The sequence below is a fragment of the Onychomys torridus genome, chromosome 14 (genome assembly GCF_903995425.1).
Source record: "Onychomys torridus chromosome 14, mOncTor1.1, whole genome shotgun sequence".
NCBI lineage: Eukaryota > Metazoa > Chordata > Mammalia > Rodentia > Cricetidae > Onychomys > Onychomys torridus.
The window spans coordinates 79,356,419-79,380,405 of NC_050456.1; the positions used below are offsets into that span (position 1 = coordinate 79,356,419).

At 44.7% G+C, this 23,987-nt stretch overlaps 1 protein-coding gene across 1 annotated transcript in view; it reads left to right on the top strand.

Moving 5' to 3' along the window:
- The window catches only part of Tdrd9 (tudor domain containing 9), a 109,087-nt gene that overhangs the window by 23,592 nt on the left and 61,508 nt on the right, over positions 1-23,987 (top strand). Inside the window, exons 3-8 of the mRNA XM_036206111.1 lie at positions 4,451-4,548; positions 6,175-6,396; positions 6,882-7,004; positions 12,446-12,526; positions 15,818-15,982; positions 21,315-21,418. Coding sequence (XP_036062004.1) covers positions 4,451-4,548; positions 6,175-6,396; positions 6,882-7,004; positions 12,446-12,526; positions 15,818-15,982; positions 21,315-21,418 — 793 coding nt within the window. The remainder of the gene's footprint in view (positions 1-4,450; positions 4,549-6,174; positions 6,397-6,881; positions 7,005-12,445; positions 12,527-15,817; positions 15,983-21,314; positions 21,419-23,987) is intronic.

The window sequence follows — 23,987 nt, forward strand, 5'->3', positions numbered from 1 at the left end:
CACCCTCTTCATCTTCCTCTTCCTCTTCCTTCTTTTCCTTGCTCTTTTCAGCCTTGACCAACCCCTTTTTCACGGTGTCAGGTTTTCCTTTAGCTCTGCAGGCAGCGACACCCTTTTCGTACTTTCCTTCAGTTCGGCAGCGTTCTCTTCCCAGGGCGGCCTGTGACGGCAGTGGTGTTGCTGCACACCTCTCCCAGCTTCTTTGCAGTGTCTACAATGGACAAGCCAGGGCGTTCTCTGATTTTTGGCCGATACTCAGAAGAGAACAAGAAGAAGGCCAAAGGAGCCTCTTGGGTGCACTGGGGTCCTTGAACTTCCTTTTGGTCTCCCCCTTTTTTGGGGGGATGTAGGTTTTCATTTCTCTTTCATAACAAGCCTTGTCAGCCTTTGCCATGTCTTCAGATTTCCCCTTTTCTTTAGCAGACATGGTCTTCCACCTTTCTGAGCACTTCTTGGAGAACTCTGAGAAGTCGACAGAAGCATCCGGGGCTGCTGCTTGGGTTCCTCCCAGCAGGTTTGCACAGAGAATGCGTATAAGAACATTCTGCCTCTCGGATTCTTAGGATCCTTTGCCTGTGCTTTATTGATTTTCCTCCATGAGGCACAGTCGCCCAGTGTCCGTCCTGCGCTCACTTGTCCCAGCACTGTCTCTATGGAGCTCAATGTATGGCAGTGGCTGTTGTAGTGGTTTCCGAGACAGGGTTTCTCTGTGTAGTTTTGGTGCCTTTCCTGGAACTCACTCGGTAGCCCAGGCTGGCCTCGAACTCACAGAGATCCACCTGCCTCTGCCTCCCGAGTGCTGGGATTAAAGGCCTGTGCCACCTCCACCGGCTGTGGGGATACTTTTAATAGTGGATTCATACCCTATAAGCTTTTCTTCTGACCTTGTAAGAGAATAACCTTTGTGGAATGCTGAGGAGGAGATGCCTGAGAAGGGAAATGGGCCTCCTTTTTCAATCTGAGCTCAGTTTGAATGTAAAAAACATTACCCCACCTTTGAAGAAAGCAATGTATTATTAATTATTTTAAAGATTTAATTTTTTGGTTAAGGTATAAATCCAATAATTAAGCTTAGTTTTTTGGTATGGATAGTTATTTAGATTTGGGAGGGGTGGTTTTTGTTGTCATGGTGCTACTGAAGAGGCCTTGTTGCTCTGGCAACATCAGTGTGACTCACAGGACTTAACTACATCTATTTTGAACGTTGCTACCTTCAAGGGAAAAAAAAAGCCAAAACAAAAACAAAAAAACAAAAGCCCTTGTCACACCATCTAAACTACAGCCCTTTCCCATGTAGCACAAGTTGTCACATGACATTTTTAGGTCACTGGCTGAAGCAACACAGGTCAAGACCATCTTCCATGTAACTGGCTAGCTTGAACTCACTATATAGATTAAGCCGGCCTCAAACTCATAGAGACTCACTTGTCTCTGCCTCCAAGTGCTGAGATTAAAGGTGTGTACCACCACATCTGGTTGGATAGTGTCTGGATTTCACATTTAGAAATGTTATGTTCTCCATGTCAGCCAGTTGACACTGACTTTAGCTTGAAAGTCATTCATTATACCTTGTGAGACCCCTGGGTTTCTGTTAGATCTTAGACTTGTTTGATGATATGATTAGACAGGTGAAAAGAACAACAGTTGTAATGATTTTTGTATTCTTCTACACACACACACACACACACACACACACACACTCACACACACACACACACACACACATACACACACACACATACACTCACACACACACACACACACACACACACACACACACACACACACTCCTACACACACACACACACACACTCCTACACACACACACACACACACTCCTACACACACACACACACACTCCTACACACACACACACACTCCTACACACACACACACACACACTCCTACACACACACACACACACACACTCCTACACACACACACACACACACTCCTACACACACACACACACACACACACGCACACGCACGCACACACACACACACACACACACACACACATTGTTTTTGAGACAGGGTTTCTCTGTGTTGCTTTGCACCTTTCCTGGAACTCACTCGGTAGTCCAGGCTGGCCTCGAACTCACAGAGATCCGCCTGGCTCTGCCTCCCAAGTGCTGAGATTAAAGGCGTGTGCCACCACTGCCTGGCTTATATAAAATATTTTAATAACTTAGAATAAGGAGAAAATGAGAACAGTATATTTTGAGGTTGTATTTTCTGTCTACTTCTAGGCTTCAGTTTGTCACATGTAATTTGTTGGTTTTCCTTAAATTATCATTGATGTCTGTCCTTTTATTTTGTTTATAAAAAACCAACAGCCACATGGCTGTGAACATTTCTGCTCCCTGGTTTCCTGTCCACCCTGGGGCATGTGAGTGAAGGCAAGGCTGGGCCTGTGCTGGATCTGCTTCAGGCAGTGACCTAAAAATGTCAGGTGACATCTTGTGCTACGTGGAGAAGGGCTGTAGTTTAGATGGTGTGGCAAGGGCTTTTGGTTTTGTTTTGTTTTTCTTATAGATGTTCTGTCTTTGAAGGTAGCAACCTTCAAAATAGATGTAGTCAAGTCCTGTAATTCACACTGATGTTGCTAGAGCAACAAGGCTCCTTTAGTAGCACCATGAACCAAGCTCAAGCTTTCTTAGCAGAAATACAGACCTTCAGCCTTTTATGTCGTCCTAAAAGAATCGTCACCCTCACTCTGTCCTTGAATAGTTGTCCTTTCCGGCCATTCCCACTCAGTCCTGGTGCTTGCCTGGTCCTCTGCCCCGCTGTGTCTGTCCTCACAGAGTCGTGGCTTCTTCCTTTCCTGAACACAGGAGAGCAAGGACAACTCAAGTCTTAAGGGCTTCAGGACATGTTGATGTCCCTGAGAGCAGGGTTGGGCTTTCCAGTTTAGATTTTGCCAGAACCAGAGGCCTGGGCTGTGAGGATGGCAGGGTTCGGTTATCCTTATTTCTCAAATAAAATGGTTTAAGATTAAAAAAAAAAAAAAAAAAAAAAAAAGCTTCAGGGGAAAAAAGCATTGTGTGGTAGCTAATGCTTGTAATTCCAGTATTCATGGGATAGAGACAGGAGAATGGGGTTCAAGGTCATCCTTGGCTACATAGAGAGTTCAAGGCCAGTTTGGGCTACATGAGATCCAGTCTCACAAAACAAAACAAAAAATAAAGCAAACATTCTCTCTCTCTCTCTCTCTCTCTCTCTCTCTCTCTCTCTCTCTCTCTCTCTCCCTCACACACACACTCACTCACTCACTCACTCACTCACTCACTCACTCTCTCTCACTAATGTGCAAAAATAAAACAAAATCAACCAACCCAGAGAAGTTGGGAGCCACAGTGAGTAAAAGTAAGACACAGTAGTGGAGAGCTTCCGTTTCAGTGAGCTCATCAGCGTGGGAAGGTAGTCAGAGGCCTCACAGCAGGACTAGGGATAGCTTAGAAAGAGAGTCTTTCCCAGGAAGGAAACGTTTTCCTCCAGAGATTGTAACAGATACACTCTGATCCAGATCCAGGAACAGATGGGGCCAGAGAAATGTGGGGGAGGACCTGGGCTTAATCTTTAATGTCACCCAAAACATTTGAATATGTCTATATATAGAATAGGGGCTGGGGTTTGAAATTTAAAAATGGGGTTAAAAATTTAAAAATTTAAATAAAAAAAAATAAAAAAAAATGACAATTTAATCATACATTGTTAGACTAGTTGTGAAAGACAAGAGTGACCACATGTTTTTAAGGTGAGAGCAGGGAGGTGCAGGAAGGGGTGAGAGAGGGGTGAGAAGTTGATCCATGGAGGAAGAGGTGCTCCCAGACAGGTGATCTGGGAGAGGGACAGGAAGGCTTAGGAGTTCGTTGTGAATGTTTATCTGTGAAAGCTCGATGCTTGGACTCCAATGTCGAGTTCTTTGCCAAGTGGTAACTAGAGGCAGCTTAGATTATGGGACAACCAGCACAGGTCCACGGATTCTCAAGAGAACGTTCAATAGTTGGGACCAGACAGACACCATAGCAAACATTTTTTAGCAGAGCAAACAAGCCCATTTAACCACACCAATAGCTTGTAAATTGTGTTTGATTTATCATTTTGTAGCAAGGAATGTACATTTCACCACTTGTACACACTACCAGAATCTCACAATAGTGAGCCACTATTGAATCAGGTGCAGAATTCTCTGTGTGTGTCAGATTTGTTAACTTAGGAGGCAATGTAGGCCAACCGTGTTGGTGACTGGGATGGAAGTGTGCATCAATAGTGGACTCACCAAGGGGAGGAACTGTTGGTTTGTATGCATGTGTACACTTGCACTTGCACATGCCTATGTGTGTGTGTATGTGTCTACAAGCCATATATACAGATTAGATAGGTCATTGACTTGTTTAATTTTTATCTTATCAGATAAGAAATAACTTTGTTTTGTCTGAATACAGGTCTAAGGTCACCATTGGCTAAATTAAGCAATGTGACATGTATCTCAGAGACAACTTACAAATATCCTGATTTGCCTATAAATCGGTGCAAAGAAGAGGTAAAGTTAATTTTCCTAATGTGATTTTGCTGCTTGAATAAATGCCCGAAGCATAATAACACTGTTGGCACTGTGGGTGGGGCTTACTCTGCACAGGCCAGAAGAAAAGTCAGCAGCATCTACCACACATAACCCCTCCACAAAGCCCCGGTTAAGCTTGTCTGTGCTCTGCTCAGACTCACCTGTGATCTGTCACACTGAAAGCCAGCAGTAGTATGCCCTCCCTTCCTGGTGGAGCTTTTTGTTTAAGGACCACATAGCAAGTCTTGATGGAGAAGGAATGCACCCCAGCATTTGCACTGGGGTTTCCTGTGGTCTGCTGCTCCTTTGCTTACTGGTTGATTTAATCAGACATGTACACATTGTTTTGTTACCAGTGCAAGCTACCTCTCGCAGTAGGATGCTTAGGTTTTTGAGTAGTTATATGTTATTAAACATGGTTAAAAGTAAGAATATTTAAACCATTATTAGTTATTTTAGTGAAAAAGTTTTAGATAAAATAGGAAATATTCCAAACTTTATTTTTATTTTGCTGAAGATTAAATAATGGTTTATGGAGTAGATATACTTCATTAGTTTTAGATTCTGAAATTCAAATTGATTTGTACTTGCTAACCATCGCTGACTGTTAGAAAGGGTGATTAGGATTTTATGATACTGCTTATACATTGTAAGGGAAAGTGTAGTTAGTTGTTTAAAATTCATCTGAAGAAGCCTGGCTGTAGTGGTGCACGCCTTTAATCCTAGCACTCCGGAGGCAGAGGTAGGTGGATCTTTGAGTTTGAGGCCAGCCTGGTCTACACACGAAGAACACATTGAGAACTAGAGCATAGTTACTTTGGCCTGGTCTCGATAGCTGTCAACAGATATGCACTGGGTGCAGTGGTGCCCACCTGTAATCCCAGTACTCGGGAGGCAGAGGACCACAGGGCTGCAGAGTGTGGCCTTGTTTCATAACCAGCCAGCCTGCCAATCACCTAGTTATTGGTAGTGGAATTGATTTTAAAAGTGGTAACCTTTCTTAGTCCTCTTGTTTTGTGATGTTGAGGTGGCTGACTGAAGCCTTCTTAAGGTGACAGTGCTCCACACTGCTGTCTAACCTGTGCTAACTGAAGCCTTCTTAAGATGACAGTGCTCCACACTGCTGCTGTCTAACCTGTGCTAACTGAAGCCTTCTTAAGGTGACAGTGCTCCACACTGCTGCTGTCTAACCTGTGCTAACTGAAGCCTTCTTAAGGTGACAGTGCTCCACAATGCTGTCTAACCTGTGCTAACTGAAGCCTTCTTAAGGTGACAGTGCTCCACACTGCTGCTGTCTAACCTGTGCTAACTGAAGCCTTCTTAAGGTGACAGTGCTCCACAATGCTGTCTAACCTGTGCTAACTGAAGCCTTCTTAAGGTGACAGTGCTCCACACTGCTGCTGTCTAACCTGTGCTAACTGAAGCCTTCTTAAGGTGACAGTGCTCCACAATGCTGTCTAACCTGTGCTAACTGAAGCCTTCTTAAGGTGACAGTGCTCCACACTGCTGTCTAACCTGTGCTAACTGAAGCCTTCTTAAGGTGACAGTGCTCCACACTGCTGTCTGACCTGTGCCAATTGTGAGAGTGATTGTTTTAAATTACAGGTTATTTCTTTGATAGAAAGCAACTCTGTGGTGATCATACACGGTACCACCGGGAGTGGTAAGAGCACTCAGCTCCCACAGTACATCCTGGACCACTATACTCAGCGCTCTGCCTTCTGCAACATAGTGGTTACGCAGCCTCGGAAAATAGGGGCCAGCAGCATCGCCAGGTGGATCAGTAAGGAGCGCTCCTGGACTCTAGGTGGCGTGGTGGGCTATCAGGTGAGACGCAGAGACAAAGTGAACTTTCTCTTCTGTTCATTTTTTCACTCTGTAAGTTGATGTCAGTGTGTAACCATTTCTACTGGAAATTAAAGAGCAGAATTGCGGTATAATTAAAAACAGTGAAAGTGAGATTCTTGAAAATAATTTTGAATCTCTTCTCTAGTTGAAAAGGAGAGAAGGGAGAATTCTTAGAATGGTGTTTTTCAATATTTAATCTTTTTAATTATACCTTTACAGTCTGTAAGTTCTTGTCACATGAAAATACTGTAGGCAGCATCACTGGATGAGCTAATTCCTGCCCAAAACAGAAGAAAAAAGTCATTTGAGAACCCGACTTACATTTGGACCCTAAATATCTTCTGAAATACAGTGACTTTCATTCCCTTCCTTAGGTGAAATGGATATAACTTGTTTGGGTAGGTAAATGGGAGCCACTGAAACCTGTGTTTTTCTTCCCCTCTCTTGTCCTTCCTCAACTTCAGGTAGGGCTAGAGAAAATAGCAACAGAAGATACTAGGCTAATTTACATGACCACTGGAGTCCTGCTTCAGAAAATTGTAAGTGCCAAGAGTTTGATGGAGTTCACGCATGTCTTCATTGATGAAGTGAGTACTCTGCTGTTGGGTAGGTCCTTGTTCCCAGAGCACAGGGTGGGCTGCCATCAACAAGGGTCTGATCTTACCTCTGTACTTGTGAATGTGAATGATCTGTTTTATCTTTGTTCTTTGCCTTTCAAAATATAGGTGGAAAAGATTGCCTTTTAGAGCAGCGCTCCGTAGATAGGTTATCGCCCAGATCAGGTCTGGCACCTGCTTTCTGTGAAGGGGGTTGTACCGAGCAGTTTCTCTCACTTGTTTTTGTGCAGTCTGAGTTGCCTGGGTCTGTGTCTCAGCAGAGTGCAGCAGTTGTGCTGGTCCCCACACTGCTGCAGAGTGCTGTCCTCAGCCCACATGTGGAGGCAGACTTCTGTCTAATCAATCAAGGATGACAGTAGTTTACGAAAGTTGAGCTGAGGGTGTAGTTCAGTGGTAGTGTGCTTACCTAGCATATGAGAGGCCCTGAGTCAAACCCCAGCCCTGCAGGAAACACTTTAATAAAGGGAAGATGAACTAATCTACTCGGAGGAAAGCTTAGTCGTGATACAGTATCATGAATTCTGTTTCTGTGCCTGTTTTAGCTTTCTTTTTTCTTTTTTTTTAAAGATTTATTTATTATGTATACAGAAGAGGGCACCAGATCTCATTACAGACGGCTGTGAGCCACCATGTGGTTGCTGGGAATTGAACTCAGGACCTGTAGAAGAGCAGTTGGTGTTCTTAACCTCTGCACCATCTCTCCAGCCTGCTTTCTTTTTTTCTAACTTTAATTCCCCCTCCTCCCCCCCCCCCCCCCCCCCCCGAGCTGAGGACTGAACCCAGGGCCTTGCATTTGCTAGGCAAGCGCTCTACCACTAAGCTAAATCCCCAACTCCAATTTTTTCTTTTTTGTTGAGACAGTTTCTCTGTGTAGTTTTGGTGCCTGTCCTGGATCTCACTCTATAGACCAGGCTGGCTTCGAACTCAAAGAGATCCGCCTGGCTGAGTGCTGGGATTAAAGGTGTGCACCTCCACTGCCCACCTAACTTTAAAATTTGTATTTGTATGTGTGTGTTCTGCTGTACCATGCACACAATTTTGGAAGTTGGTTCTCCAACTATGGGTTCTGAGGTCTGAACTCAGTTCATCAGGCTGGCACTTTTACCCACAAATCATTTATTATTATTATTATTATTATTATTATTATTATTATTATTATTTAGTTTTTGAGACAGGGTCTTGCTTTGTAGCCCAGGCTAGCCTGGAATTCATGATCCTCCTGCCTCATCTTCCCAAGGCTTGGGATTACTGGCATGTGCCGTGACAAAAGCTTGTCTTAGCTTTCCTAATTATTTCCTGATTATCTCCTTCATCTGCACTTTTTTGGACTTGCCTCATTAGGACAGAATATTTAACTGGTGTTCATCTTTTCTTTCTTTTCCCTTCTTTCCCCCCTTCCTTCTTTTCTTTTTTGAGACATTGCCCCACTGTGTATCCCTGGCTGGTCTGGAACTTGCTATGTAAACCAGGCTGGCCCTCAAATCATGGAGATCTGCCTGTCTGTCTATAATGGGTGCACATTTCATATTTGTTCATATTTTCAACAAATACTTCAAGATATAGGATGTTCTGTGTCACAGCTTTCTCAGAAGATTTAGAAATGGCCCATACTGTCCTCATGCCCCCCAGATTTCTGTAAAATCATGCTGTCCTCACACCCCCCAGATTTCTGTAAAATCATGCTGTCCTCATGCCCCCCCAGATTTCTGTAAAATCATGCTGTCCTCATGCCCCCAGATTTCTGTAAAATCATACTGTCCTCATGCGCCCAGATTTTTGTAAAATCATGCTGTCCTCACGCCCCCAGATTTCTGTAAAATCATGCTGTCCTAAGAATTTAACTCATTTTTTACAAGAATTGGAAAGATGTGAGTGAGGCTGGGGTGCTTAGCAGATTCTGAAAGCTGACCATTGCTAACCTGTTTTTGAGGGGGAGGTCTTGCTATGTTCCTGGGCTGTGTATGGTCGTTAACAATAGCAAATACATCCCGGTAGAGCTTTGTGGATGCACTGTGCCCTTGAACACATTTCCTTGGTTGTGTAGCACTGCAGGTGTTTGAGGAGAGGAGAGGAAATGTAATTTCTTCCAACGTCCTGGACAGTGTGGTTCAGTTTCCTTATCACTTGGCCGTTTAGCAAGCCTTTCCGTAGAAATCAAAGTCAGACAGTAGGCCATGTACCGAAAGGTGCTGGCGGTCACGGTGGCTGTCACCGAGCCTGAGCCTCTCACTATAGTTGAACCACTTTACATGAAGGAAGCTGAAGTTTCATGAAACTCTATGGTCAGGCCACCTACCATGGATGGGCTTGCTGCTGCATGTGCCTGGGACTACTCCCTGAACCTGTAGTGCTAATCCCTACATCTTCTGTTTGATGACTTGTCTGCTCTGCACATATGTAAATGACATAGACAAATTATCCATACCGTGTTGTTACCAACATTCACTCCTGAAGGTTAACAGAAGTAGGTTACTCTGTAAGAATAGGCACAGGGGAGCAGTGGGGAGCAATGGAGTCCCTGCTCTCACCACAGGACTGCCTGCTTCCCGACCTAGGAATGAGTGATGGAGATGCCCAAAGCTTTAGTGTACACACAGTGCTAAGCATGTTCTCGGTGATAATTTGAGTTTCAGAAGAAATGTAAGTTTGCAATATTCAAAATAGCTAGGCAGTTTAAAATGGGATGATAATGCTTCTGGCTTCTTGGCTCTTGAAAAAGAATAAGCTAGCTCTGAGCACATCATCCAATAAGCATTTTTTATATCTGTTGTAGAAGACAAGCAAGTCCTAGTTTTTCTTCTTAGCCCCTCACAGGTCCCAGGAGGCTGGTGTCTGCTGAGCTCTGTATCTGTGTTAAGGAAAGGCCTGTGGGGCCAGAGGTGATGCATAAGTGTGTGTATTGGGGCAGCGGACTGAGTCCTGTAGAGGCAGAAGGATAGGAGAGCTACCCTGGAGGACCAGAGAAGATGGGTTCAAGTACAGAGGAAAGGCTGCAATGTTGTTACTGTTGTTGAGACAAGGTCCTCGAATTCCTGATCCTCTTGCCTCTCAAATGCTGGGGTCACAAATGTGTTGGCTGAAGTTGTTACTCTTAAATTTAGGGATAGGACCTAATAGTTGGGTCCTCAGGGACCCTTCATCGGCAATAGCTTTGATTTTTCTAAGCAAGGGAGGTGAGGCTTGTGTTGAGATGTTCTAGAGTTGGTGATAGAGCAAACTATCTTATTCATGACATTTTATGGTGTTCTGTGAAGATTTCTAGCTATTGTCCATGATCAGCAAATAGCTTCCAGATTTTGCCTTCTGCCATTTGCATTCTGGATTTCTGCTCAGTAGGAACTGAGGCACAAGATAACAGGGCCACGAGGAAAATGAGCTATAGAATGAAGCCTTGTCCGTCCTTCAGATTTAGTGGCTGTTTCTCTCCATTTGCAGGGAATTATCTGGATATAATCTTACTGTCCTTATGTGCTCTCTGTGGTTGGTTGTTTTTCACTCTGACTATTGGAGGCCCGCCACCCAGCTCCCAAATAAATACACACGGAGGCTTATTCTTTCTTATGAATGCCAGGCCTTAGCTTGGCTTGTTTCTAGCCAGCTTTTCTTAACTTAAACTATCCTGTCTACCTTTTGCCTCTCAGCTTTTATCTTTCTCTGTTTCTGTATACCTTTCTTTCATTCATACTCCATTGTAATTGGATGTTTCTCTCCTGCCCGCCAGTTCCCAAATACCAACACAGAGGCTTGTGTTATTTACAAATGCTTGGCCAATAGCTCAGGTTTGTTACTAGCTAACTCTCACACTTGAATTAACCCATAATTCTTATCTATGTTTAGTCATGTGGCTTGGTACTTTTTCTTAGTAGAGCCTTCTCATCTTGCTTTTCTACATTTTCTGGCCACTTTCTGACTCCACCTTTCCTCTTCCCAGGATTCTCCTAGTCTGGCTCTCATACTCAATCTCTTCCTGCCCAGCTATCAGCCAATCGGCTTTTTTTAACTAATGCGAGTAATACATAGTCATAGTGTACAAAAAGATTGTTCCACAGCACTTCGTGGCTGGCCCCTTGGTATCCCCCTTTTCTTCTCCTATTTCTTCTCTCTGCCCACCAGCCCCACCTATCCTTTCTCCTGCCTCGATGCAGGCTGTTCAGCTCTTTATTAGACCAATCAGGTGTTTTAGACAGGCAAATTAACACAGCTTCACAGAGTTAAACAGATGCAACATAAAAGAATGCAACACACCTTTGCATCATTAAACAAATGTTCCACAGCATAAACAAATGTGACGCACCTTAAAATAATATTCTACAGCAGCTCTCATATATCCTGACCTAATTGGACTTCTTTTGGAAAAAGGCCCCTTGACACTACCGCTTTAGGTGAGGCAGGGTGGTGTGGATGGAGCGGTTATGGTGGCTAAGCCTGGGTCTCCATCTGAGGAGGACTGGGAAGTGGCTGCTTCCCATGTGTGCTGCTCTGTGGTCATGTTGAAGTTCTACTTGCTTGCTCTAGACTCTGACCTTGCTTAATATGACTTACCAGCTTCTGACTGGCCCATCTTTCCCAAGACCAACCTCTTATCTATCTTGTGAGCTTCAGTTCTTTTATCATAGAACATGACTTGCTGCTCCTTAGTGAGCATTAGACTGGTACCTATTCAACCCCACACTTGTTAGAATAAGAAACCATGGCAGAGGGTTCAGCAGGGACTGGTTAGGTAGTGTTCCTGATAAGTGGGCAAGGCTGAGGGGGCTCAACAGTGCTCTGCCATAATGCCAGTGGGTCCTAAAGAGAAATATTGAGGGTGACAGTGACCCATGTGATAGCCTTTGGCTTGTGGGCAGATATTATTTGCTTACTCTTAGTCAGGACAGGAGTGAGTCCCCTGAAAAGCTGTACTGACCTGTCTGAGAAACCTAGTTTAGCTGAAAGTCTACCATGGGCATGAAAGCCCTCTTTACCCTCTCTCATCAAGTAACATGTGCATCCTTTTGTAAAATTCCATTTTCATGTGTGTGGTATGCAAGTGTATATGCATGTTTGCTTGTTTGTTGGCACAGGTACGTGTGGGTGCATGTGCATATGCATGCTCATTCATAATGGAAGCTCAAGGTTGATATCTGGAATCATCACTCTCCACTGTATTCATTTAGACAGGGTCTTTTCAGTCAAACCCAGAGCTCGCCTATTTGAACAGCCAGCTTCCTCTGAAGATTCTCCTGTCTCCACCATCTGATTCTGGGGTTATAGACTCAGTGTGTTCACCTAGTATTTACATGGAGTCTGGGAATCTGAACTCTGATTTTCATGCTTGTGCAACAAATTATTTAAGCACTGAGCAGTCTCCGCAGCCCTGACACGTGCATTCTTGATGCCATGGGAGGGCGCACTCTCTCTTCATTTCATAGGTGCATGAACGAACCGAGGAAATGGATTTCCTGCTGTTGGTAGTCCGTAAGCTCTTGAGGACAAATTCACGTTTTGTGAAGGTAAATTGTAAATTCCATTCTGTTTCTCTTATTTTAATAATTTGGTACTATGCTGATTGGTTTTTGTCAATATGATATAAACTTAGATATATCTGACAAAGTGACGACTCTTAACTGAGAAAATACCTTTATAAGATTGGCCTGTAGGCAAGTCTGTAGGACATTTTTGGCTTAATGATTTATGTGGAAGTAATGTGGAAGTACTCCACCCACTGTGGTTTCGAATGATATAAGAAGCAGGCTAAGGCTGGGCGGCGGCAATCCCAGCACTCAGGGAGGCAGAAGCAGGCAGATCTCTGTGAGGACAGCCAGGGTTACATAGAGAAATCCTGTCTTGGAAAACAAAAACGAAAGAGGAGGAGGAGGAGGAGGAGGAGGCGGCAGCGGCGGCGGCGGCTGAGTAAACCATGAGGAGAAAGCCAGGAATCAACACTCCCCCATGGTCTCTGCTTCGGTTTCTACCCCCAGCTTCTGCCTCGAGTTCCTGCCCTGACTCCCTCAGGGAGAGACTATGACTCGGAGCTGTAAGCAGAAATCAAGGTTTTGCTCCCAGGTTGCTTTTGGTCCTGGTGGTTGTCACAGCAGCAGAAACCCTGACTAAGACAGATACAGGCTCCTAGACTGTCAGATGCCATACTACAGATCCTGCCACGAAGCAGGCCCGGGCGGCTCCTGGGGTCACAGTGTAGAAGCTTTTTGGTGATTATGTTGCAGTGAATTTTAACACTTTTCCGGGCTTTCAGAAAATGATGTAGTAGCAGTGAAAGGCTGTGTCCTGCAAGGCTGGGCATTGGAAGCTGCTTTTGGCTGAGTAAGCACTGCAGTTTAAAGCAGCACCTTCCCTGAGGGAGGGAGCCAGTGGCCCCTGTCTTACAAGGAAGGTGCTGCAGTTTGAGGGCAGGAGATGCACGGCTCTTCAGAGGTAGAGCTGGGGAGGAATGGTAAATGTCATGGTTTTTTTGAACAAGAAGAATAAAATGTAGCATGTCAATTTGACCAAACAGTAAAGATTTAGAATAATCATGTAATCTGAGTAAATCTAATCACAGATCACTCATAATCCAGCCATGCTAAATAGAGTTCTTTAGGCAACAACTTGGATGACTATTTTGCTGAAGGATTTGCTGTTATTGGAAAGATGATTGGTTTTGAAGTACTGAAATGTGGCATTCAACGCATTCATATATTTAAGGAGATGTTTCTTCCCATCTGCAAGGTGGCTGCATTCAGTGACTGCAGCCTGGCCGTGATAGGCTGTCTGGTTGCTCTGGTGACTGCAGAGCGAGTGACAGGATCCTTTTTATTTCCCATTAGGAGTGTTGACGGTGGCTCAGCAAATGAGTTGCTAATGAAGTTTTGATTGTCTTTTTTGTTTTTGGTTTTCCAAGACAGGGTTTCCCTGTGTAGCTTTGTGCCTTTCCTGGAACTCACTTGGTAGTCCAGGCTGGCCTTGAACTCACAGAGGGCCGCCTGCCTTTGCCTTCCGAGTGCTGGGACTAAAGGCGTGCGCCACCACCGCCCGGCCCTAGATTGTCGTTTTAAGACTTGATTTTACTCAAACCAGAATAATGACTTTATTAAATGTTTTTAGTGTTCAGTGATAGTTAAGGGTATCAGTGGATTAAAAAAATTCTACCACGTTTCAGAAATGGTGGAAGGAACATGGCATCTTTCCAATAAGGAGTAAGAAATGGGTTGTTAGTTTCATAATTTATTTAAAAAATAGTTGCAGAGGCCTGGGGATTTGGCTCAGTAGTGGAGCACTTGCCTAGTCTGCAGGAGATCTGGGTTTAATACCTAACACCACAAAGCCAGCAACAAAACAAGAACTATACACGAAGCACATGCTTTCAGAGAACCTTAGGTATATTTGGGTCAGGTAATTTGAAGTCAAGTGTTAGATGGCTTTGTGATTTTTTTTTTTTTTTTAAATCCTCAGGAAATCCTTACTTATTTCTTTTTATAAGAGTTCTGCTGTCAGGGGTTGGGGATTTAGCTCAGTGGTAGAACGCTTGCCCAGCAAGTGCAAGGCCCTGGGTTCGGTCCTGGGTGGGTGGGTGGGTGGGGTTCTGCTGTCAAAATATAGAGATGCAAGGGCAGCAGTACATGGTAGAAATCCCTTGGTCCCTGTGTCCTGGCTACCTCTCTGTACACATCTGCTGTCCTCTAGCCCTGGCATGCCCTGGACCCGGCTGTTGTCCTCTGCAGGAGACACTGGGCTGTCTGGGAGCATTAGTCTCTCATTTACATGTTGCACCCATCAAAAGAGCTCTGAAGTTGGCTGGCCTGATTGATGTTTGATCAGTGTCTAGGCATCACCACTGTGCCTGGGTGTATTCCTAGGGGATCAATCTTGTACCTCAGTGGCTTCCTAAGCCACTCCTCTGGCTTAGATATTTTTTTTTTTTCCAAAATGAATTCTGGTTACTATGGTTTCTTGTTTGTGTCTAATGTCAAAGGAAAAAGGGTGCTGACCATGTGATACCTTTACTTTTCTGATAAGATTCACACTTAGGAACTGCTCATTACTAGATATAGCAGGTAGTATCCACCAGCCAGAGACTCCGGACCAAGGAGTAGCAGGTTCTTGGGACTGCTGCCGCTTTTTCCAGGGCACATCTGGTGTGCTGTGGATGCTGTTCTGGGCTTGTGTGGCTGATTTTTTTTAGACATACCCAGCTCGTGTGTGTTCTCAGCAAACCTGTACCTGCATCTGGTCTGAAGCTTCTGACATCGGGCTCTGGGCCAGGCTGGCTCCTGGGTCTGGGGCACAGCTTTTGTCTTGGATTTACTGCTCTCTCAGCTACAGCCAGAGTTTTCCAGATCTCTTTTCAGTTGCTCTTACTTTCCTGTATCACACTGTCCTGAAATTAATTTCTTAAAATTGGCTTTATGATGAAGAGTTTCATTCTGGGTAAGTGGTCACAGTTTTTTGGGAGTATATAATTTCTCACTTTAATATTTTTAAAGTATTATTCTTTTTTGTGTATTATGTGTGAGACATGCGTGTGATCATGTGAATGTGGAGGCCAGAGGACAACTTCCAGGGGTTCTCTCCTTCCACTGTGGATTTCAGGGATGGAACAATTTCTCATTCGGAAAAAAAATAGCTTTAAAGTAATAGTAAAGTCTTGAGTAGTCTTTATACTGTTTTAATTTGTACAATACACAAGAAAAAGTCAAGATATTCTATTTCAAACTCAGTAGTTTCTAAATGGTGGGAGGATGAGAGATGGGTCCGGGTCCTGAGGTGGCTTGCATTGCTCATGGATGGGGCTCTCTTCACTACAGGTGATCCTCATGTCCGCTACCATCAACTGCAAGGAATTTGCAGACTACTTTGCTGTTCCTGTTCAGAACAAGATGAATCCTGCATATGTTTTTGAAGTGGAAGGCAAGCCCCATGCTATTGAAGAGTATTACCTTAATGATTTGGGGCACATTAATCATAGTGGGGTATGTCAGGATGCATTGCTTTTTTTTTTTTTTTTTTTTTTTATAGTGGATGGACTTTGTTTCTGACTAACTGAATTCCCTTGCTAATTCTGAAAGGGTTTCGAGGCCCATTTAGAACTTGTCAGAGCCAACACATGGGAGGAAGGGGTGGAGAAAGATAAAGGGGGGATCTACTAGCTCTGGGTATACGCTGTGAGCATAGTAAATATTCATGTCACATGTCCTCAGGCAAGTTATTGAGACTAGCTTCGTGCCTTACTGATGTGAAAAATTAAGAAATCAGATTTTAGTCATTATAAAATTGTAAATTCACTTGAAGGTGGGTAAATTTTCTTGAGATAGAATTCTAGTTAAATATGCATTTCTGATTTAAGGTGAACCTGGAATTGTACTGTGACCATGAAGACTGGGGACACATTTTCATAAGAGGCTGATGTAGAGTTGCTTTCACATGTGTGGTACATTTAGAGATCCCAGAAGTCTAAAGCTGAAGCGGGCATGACACACTTTTCTCATCCTTCTGAGAGTGCTCAGTGAGAAAGTGCTTGGGGGGCTGTGTGAGGCTGGCTTCCATTCCTAGCTCAGGAGCAAAAACCCAAAGGGAGCGCAAGCTTGCCTCCCTCTTCAGCCTGTCTTCCTGGGTCACCTGCCCCTGCAGAGCACTCAGGATCCCCACACTCGTAGGCCTGCCTGCCAAGCAAAGACAGCATGGTTTCTTCTTGTGCAGAGGTGCTGTGCTCCCTGCACAGGTTTGCTTTGCTCTCCACATCCTTTTGTATCTGTAAATATCTTTCCTGTCTCTCTTAGAGCGGCAGGCCACTCCTCCACACAGGGCTGATGGCTAACTAGTCTCTACTCCTGCTCTTTCTGCGGCCGTGCTGCAGTGACTAACGGCCACGTGCTATTGTGCACACAGGATAGCATGGCTTATAGGGCACGGTTTCTCAGCCTCTGCAGCACAGGCAGCATCTGTGTTCAGATAGCCTCAGCACGGCAGGGTGTTTATTCTTGTCCTTGATCCACTAGATGCAAACAGCATCCCTCTCCATTACCACAATCAAAACTGTCAGGTCAAGATCTGTGTGGACCATTGCTCCTGCAGCCTATGAGCCCAGGAGGAGATTGCTGGGACGAAGATCACGTGTGCTTGCAGTGGGATGGAGAAGGAGATGGTAGTGTGGCACAGTGAGTGGTCCCCACGAGAATGAGGTGCTGGCTCGGTTTCATCTGATATAAACTTAAGACAATTCTTTGTGGAAACTGAAAAAGGAGCAAGGTCAGCTGTGGGTATCTGTTCTGTGAGGCCCTGTGGTTGGACCAGGCCAGCTTCTAGAAGCTGGGGCCCTTTGGCTGACTGGGTTGTGTTCAGCTGTTTAGAAGGCACCTAGCTTTACCCTTGCTTGCCACATAGCCTGCCTTTGGTGTCTAGAAGGCACATAGTTACTGTTTCAGTGCATGATCAAACATGATTTTCAGTTGGGCATTTTATGGGAGGCTGCTGATGTTGGAACTCAGGTCGTTGTCTAGCTAAGCTGTGCTCTAACTCCCTGAGGAGTTACTGCTGTCAACTGGGAAGGCGGGGTTTCGTGCTTACTCTGTTATATGACTTTCCACACTGGAGAACGTCTGTTCAAGTTCAGTTTCATTGTTATCCCTCCTGGTCCCTCTCCTGCTGTCTAGTGACGCCTCTGGAGCTCAGCCCTCTGCCTGTGCTTGTCTCTCGTGAGGGCTTGACCCACTGTCTGCTGTCTTCCTCTTCGGAACGCCCGCAGCTCATCTTTTCTTGCTCAGTTAAGACATAATTGCGTATTTTTTCTCTTCAGAAACATCCTCCTCAGCCCCAGGTTTGCCGTAGCTCTTCCCAGCCTCTGTCTGGGTTGGGACTATGATCTCTGCTCCTCTAGTTCCCAGTTCTCTTGTCTCTCTCCATTGTGACTCTGCTGACCCCACTTACCCAAGCTGTATCTGCCAGGCTCCTACTTGGCTTTTAGAGAATAATGACACCGTTAGCCAGCCACTCTGGACTTTCTTTGAAACTCATTGTCTTTGGTCCCCTGTCCCCTGATTTTTGTTTTGTTTTGTTTTTTCGAGATGGTTTCTCTGTGTAGTTTTGGTGCCTGTCCTGGAACTCACTCTATAAACCAGGCTGGCCTAGAACTCACAGAGATCCGCTTGGCTCTGCCTCGAGTGCTGGGATTAAAGGAGTGAGCCACCACGCCCGGCTGGTCCCCTGTTTTTTGTGATGCCAACTTTAAGTGTTGCCTTTCAAAGCCCTTAGAAGAATCTTTATCTCTTATTTTCAACTTGTTTTCTTTAGCAAGAATACCCTTAGGCCGGGGTGGTGGTGGTGGTGGTGGTGGTGGTGGTGGTGGTCGTGGTGGTGGTGGTGGTGCAGCATGCCTTTAATCCCAGCACTCTGGAGGCAGAGGCAGGCAGATCTCTGAGTTCAAGGCCAGCCTGATCTACAAATCGAGTTCCAGGAAAGGCGCAAAGCCACACAGAGAAACCCTGTCTCGAAAAACAAACAAACAAACAAACAAACAAACAGAATACCTTAGGAAAGGTCTATAGAGTGTAAATGTACACTCTGATGGGCTTGTGCAGCACCCAGCCCTCAGTGCAGCACCTTGCCCCAGTACACTGTGCTGTTACATTTTGTTTGTGGCAGAATCTCGTGTAGCCAGCCTCCCAATTGCTGTGTAGGAGTGGATGACCTTGAACACCTGCTCCTTCTGCCTCTACTTTCTCAAGGGCTAGGATACAGATGTGTGTCCCTAGGCTAACAGCCTAGTTTTTGTGCATCCCTCTTTAGGGTTTTCTTCTTCTTTTTAGGTCTTTAAACACTTAGATTAATTCCCATTTGACCTGGCACCATTTATTTCCCCACTGAACATATTCCTATTTTCTAGATGTGTATATTTTTCCAAAGAACTCATTCCTTGTTTTCTGGGACTCCCTAGATAGCCTGGACATCTTTTGATGACGCGTGTAGGGATCATAACCTCCCTTTAGGACAGAAGCACTGTGGCTTCTGCCTTGTTGTGTGACCAGAGTTACGGTGTCAGAAGGTGGCAGGCTCTTCCCAGGTGAATGTGTGCTTCCCTCACAGTCCGTCCTGTGCTGAAGTACACTTGGCTCAGTCACTCATTTAGGAAGAAGAGCCGGCTTTACCTTTTCTATGGTTCCAAGATAGAGCAGGTGCACCACCACTTCTGCCCTTTGTCATCTGTCAGTTGTTGGAAAGCATAACCTGGGCTTTGCATTTATGCTTCAGAACCCATATTTTAAAGCTGGGCATGGTAGTTTACTTTTGTAATTCTCAACCCTGGGGAGGTAGAAACAGGTGGGTCCCTAGGAATTCTTGTCAGTCTAGTGAGCTCCAGGCCGATGAAAAAAAACCATCTCAAAAAAAAAAAAAAAAGGGTGGAGGGGGGGGGCTGTAGAGACTGCTCAGTGTTTAAGAGCACCGGCTGCTCTTCCAGAGGTCCTTAGTTCAATTCCCAGCACCCACATGGTGGCTCGCAAGAGATATGGTGCCCTCTTCTGGCCTGCAGGCATACATGCAGGCAGAACATAATAATACATAATAAATCTTTTTTAAAAAACAAAAAAACAGGTGGACAGTGACTGAGGAATGACATTTGCAGTTGGCCTCTGGACTTCATATGACTGAGCACACATGAACATGTACATGCATGCACCTTGCAAGCTAGCTATATTTGAGTCCTTGATGTTTGAGATGCCTTTTGGTTGGGTTTCTGGGTTGCTTTGCCCAGCCTTGGTGCAAGGGGAGGAGCTTGGTCCTGCCTCAACTTGGTGTGTCATGCTTTGTTGATACCCAGGGGAGGCCTGTCCCTTTCTGAACCAACACAGAGGAGGAGTGGGGGAGGGGTTAGGAAACAGGGGGGGGGGGAGAGAACGGGAGGAGAGGAGGAAGGGGAAACTGTGGTTGGGATGTAAAATAAATGAAAACTTTAATTAAAAAATATCGGGTTGGGGATTTAGCTCAGTGGTAGAGTGCTTGCCTAGCAAGCACAAGGCCCTGGGTTTGATCCTCAGCTACAAAAACAAAAACAAAAACAAAATATCTGAGAGGCCAGGTATAGTGGCACACACCTACAATCTCATTCCTCTGGAGGTGGTGGTAGAAGTATCATGAGGTCAGAGCTGGCCTAGAATACATAGCAAGTTGAAGGTCGGTCTGGGCTACTTGAGACCCTGTCTAAACACCAGCAACAAGAAGGACAGTTTAGAGGGCTTGGGCTCTAGAGCTCAGTGCAGTTACTTGTGACTCAATCACGTGCTTTTTCTACATGGCTTGTCAGTAGCAGACTTGCAGATGAGTTTGGTGTCACTGTTGGGGTTTGTGGAACATGAGCCTTTCCCCTGTTTCTGTTTCTGTTGCATTATGAAACATTGGCCACTGTTAGGCTATGAAATTAAGGCATATCAGCAATGAATGCATTTGATGTGCTTTGTTATGAAATGAAAGTAAACTTGTCACAATCAAGTTATTAGAATTATAGTAATATTGGGAAATGGTTATTTGGACATTTGCTGTAACATTTCCATATATGACTAACTTTTGACTTCCTGAAGACTCCTTTCTGCGTATCCATCACAATGTCATTCGTGAGGTCTTGTAGATAGTAGTTGCTCCAATTATTAAACAAAATGCTTCCTACTCTTGGTGGAAAACAGAACGGACATAAAACAGACTCTGAAAACTGCGCTGTAGCAATTGTGTAGGAACTTGGAGAAGTACTGGGACAACTCCTGCATGGCTCTGTGCACAGACGTGTTCTCTAGAGGGCCCCAGGGGCAGTTCTAAACCATTAGGTTCGATTTGAGTTTGTTTTAATGTTCAGTTAAAAGTAGTCTAGCAGTCTCTAAGCCTTAGCTGACAGCTGCCATGTCACATGTTTTTCTTAGGGCACATTGGTGACAGATGTGATACTACCTTTTGCCGGTAGTTCCTGTGCATAGTTGTTGGGATGTTGGAGCTCTTAGAAGTGGGGATTTGATACGCTGGAAGGGCACTGATTTGTAGATAGGAAACAGCTCCCAAGTTTTCTAGGCCTTTGATGCAATTTATCCTGTGCCTTAAAAGTAGTCTCTGCCTGGACCCTCTGCTTGGCCTTTCTGATTCCTGCCGTATCCCAGGCATCACTTGTGATCACAAGTTCTCAAGAATGACTGTAAAGGGCATTATTATTTATTATTATACTTGGGTGTTTTTAGAGTGATGGCTAAAGGGGTGGGCACACATCTAACCCAGCATTTTCCCGCAGCTCTATTTAGATATTCTATTTCTTTTCTTTTTTTTTTTCAGCTCCCCCCATACCGTTTGGAGGAGCCTGTGATAACAAAGGATGTCTATGAAGTTGCTGTCTCTCTCATTCAGATGTTTGATGACCTGGACATGAAAGAGAGTGGGTAAGAGCCCTCCAGCTATACTTCTGTATGTGTACCGTACACGTCTTGGTGTTTTTACAGTGGTAAGATGATAGCAGCTGTGACACTTGGGCTTGTTTTGAGACAGAGTCTAGCTACCTGACAGTGTTGTGGCCTTCTTGCTCTCCTGGGCTGGGATTTGGGGAATGTGCTGCCATGCCTGGCCGTAGGCACCTTCTCAGCAGTCAGCAGTCACTGGTCACTCTGCAAATTTCTACTTAAAAAGTCAAAGCCGTGCTGAGGGCAGCTTTAGGATTTTTTTGTTTTTTTAAGCTAGCATTGGAACCAGAAAGTGGGATGATGGCTTTTCCAGAAACAGGAATCACATGGCTTCCTCTGCCTTTGTTTTGTTTCTGAGATGTTTCCTGATACCCAGCAGGCAATCCAGAGCTGCATTCTTTTAGCTTTTTGTTTAAAAAAAACAAAACTTGAGACTTTTTTTCCCTTTGAGGACAATTTAGGTTCTAAGTGCAGGTTTGAGTCTATAATTTAAAAAATACTATGTTATCGAAGCTCTATGGTCCTAATTTTATTGCATCAAATAAATAGCACTTGTTATTTTAGAAACAAATAATGATAATGGATATTCTCCCTCCCTTAGTAACCAAAGCTAGATTGCTGGAGTGACTTTTTTCCTATAGACTTTAGGATTCCCCTGAATTAACCCTTGTTTGTCAAATTTGAACTTCTTTTCTTGGCTCATTTTCATTCTTCCCAGATTACCGCCTTCAAAGACTGTTGGTAATGTTCTCCTTAGCTTTTGTTTGGGCAAAACATTATTTTATTTCTGTTTCATTCTTTGAAAAAAAATCTAAATCAACAGATAAAAACTGAAGCTGGGGAGCTGGCTCAGTTGTTAAACTGCTTGGTTTGCAGCGTGAGGACCTGGGTTCGATTCCCAGAGCCTCCAGAGGGACCAGGAGCAGTGTGTGCTTGTAATTCCAGCTGGGGAGGCAGAAACAGGACTGGATCTTGGTGGCCAGCCCGTCTAGCCTAATGGGTGAGGTTCAGGCCAGTGAGAGACCCTATCTCGAGGAAGGTGGACAGGATTCCCTGGACGACACTCAGAGTTGACACTGATACTTTTCCCCCTTCCCCTCCCCTCATTCTCATTCCTTTCTTTCCACCCCCCTTCTCTCTCTCCCCTCCCTCCTCTCTCTCCTCTACTTCTGCACGCACATACAGCTGCACACGTGTGCACACACATGCACGCACACGCACACACAAACACACGTACACATACACAAATGCATAAATTAAAAAGCTCTCATGTCTTCACTGGACTAGCATGACTGGAAGTATGCAGACAACCTACACCCAAACTACTGTACATAAGGATGAGAGCCAGGGCGTGCGCTGACTAGACTGAATTGGTCCAAAATGTCTGCAGCAGGGAGCTCCCACAGACGGCTTCACCCCACACTGATGCAGCTTATTCTGCTGTCGGAACCCTGCACCGGAGAGTTGTGGTTGTCATATTGAACACATTGCCACTCAGAGCCCTAGTGCTGCCGTGCTCGGGTTCCGATAGCTGTGCGACACCGTGTGTCTCCCATTGCAGTGTCACACAGGATGGTTCGACCCCTGTCCGTCATTCTCCCCATTCCTGGGCCACTGATCTCAGATGTCGCCTTCAGTTCTGCCTTTTCCAGAATGTCAGATTGTTGATGTGTGGTTTGTAGCCTTTTCTCATTGACTTTTTACTTAGAAACACATAGTTAAGGGATTGGAGAAGGGTCTCAATAATCAAGAGTGCTTACTGCCCTTGTATAAGACCCCAGGTTCAGTTCCCAGCACACATATGGTGGCTTACAATTACCTATAACTATTGAACACACATGGTGCAATACATATACTCAGGCATATACACATACATTGAATAAATATTGAAATAAAATTAAAAAATAATTTTAAAAGCATTAAGGTTTTTGCCTATCTCTTCATGACTTGGTGACTAATTGTTGGTGTTTTGAGGCAGCATCTCTCTGTGTAGTAATGGCTGTCCTGGAACTTGCTCTGTTGACCAGGTTGGCCTTGAACTCACAGAGATCCACCTACCTTTGGCTCTCAAGTCTGGGATTAAAGGTGTATGCTACCATGTCTAGCAGTAAGCAAATTTTTATTTTATGTAATTATAATTATTTTTGGGTGTGTAGTGAATGCATGTGTGTATACTCACCATGTGTGCACAATGGAGACCAAATCTGTTGTTGAATGTCCTCCTTGGCTGCTCTCTACCATGTTTTTTATTTATTTATTTGTTTTTTGAGATTGTGTGTCTCACTGAATTTAAAGCTCTCCATTTTGGCTAGATTGTGTGGCCAGTGTGTCTTCAGGATCCACTTGCCTGCTTCCCCAGCTTCCCTCTCACCTTTCCCACTGCACTGGGATTATAGGCAAGCTGCCATGCCAGGCTTTTACGGGGATCTGGACTCAGGGTCCCCTCTTACTCCTTAAGAACTTTATCCACCAAGCCTTCTCCTCAGTCCAGACTTTTTAATTGCTAAGTAGTATTCCATTGTTTATACTGAATACAGCTATTTATTTACTA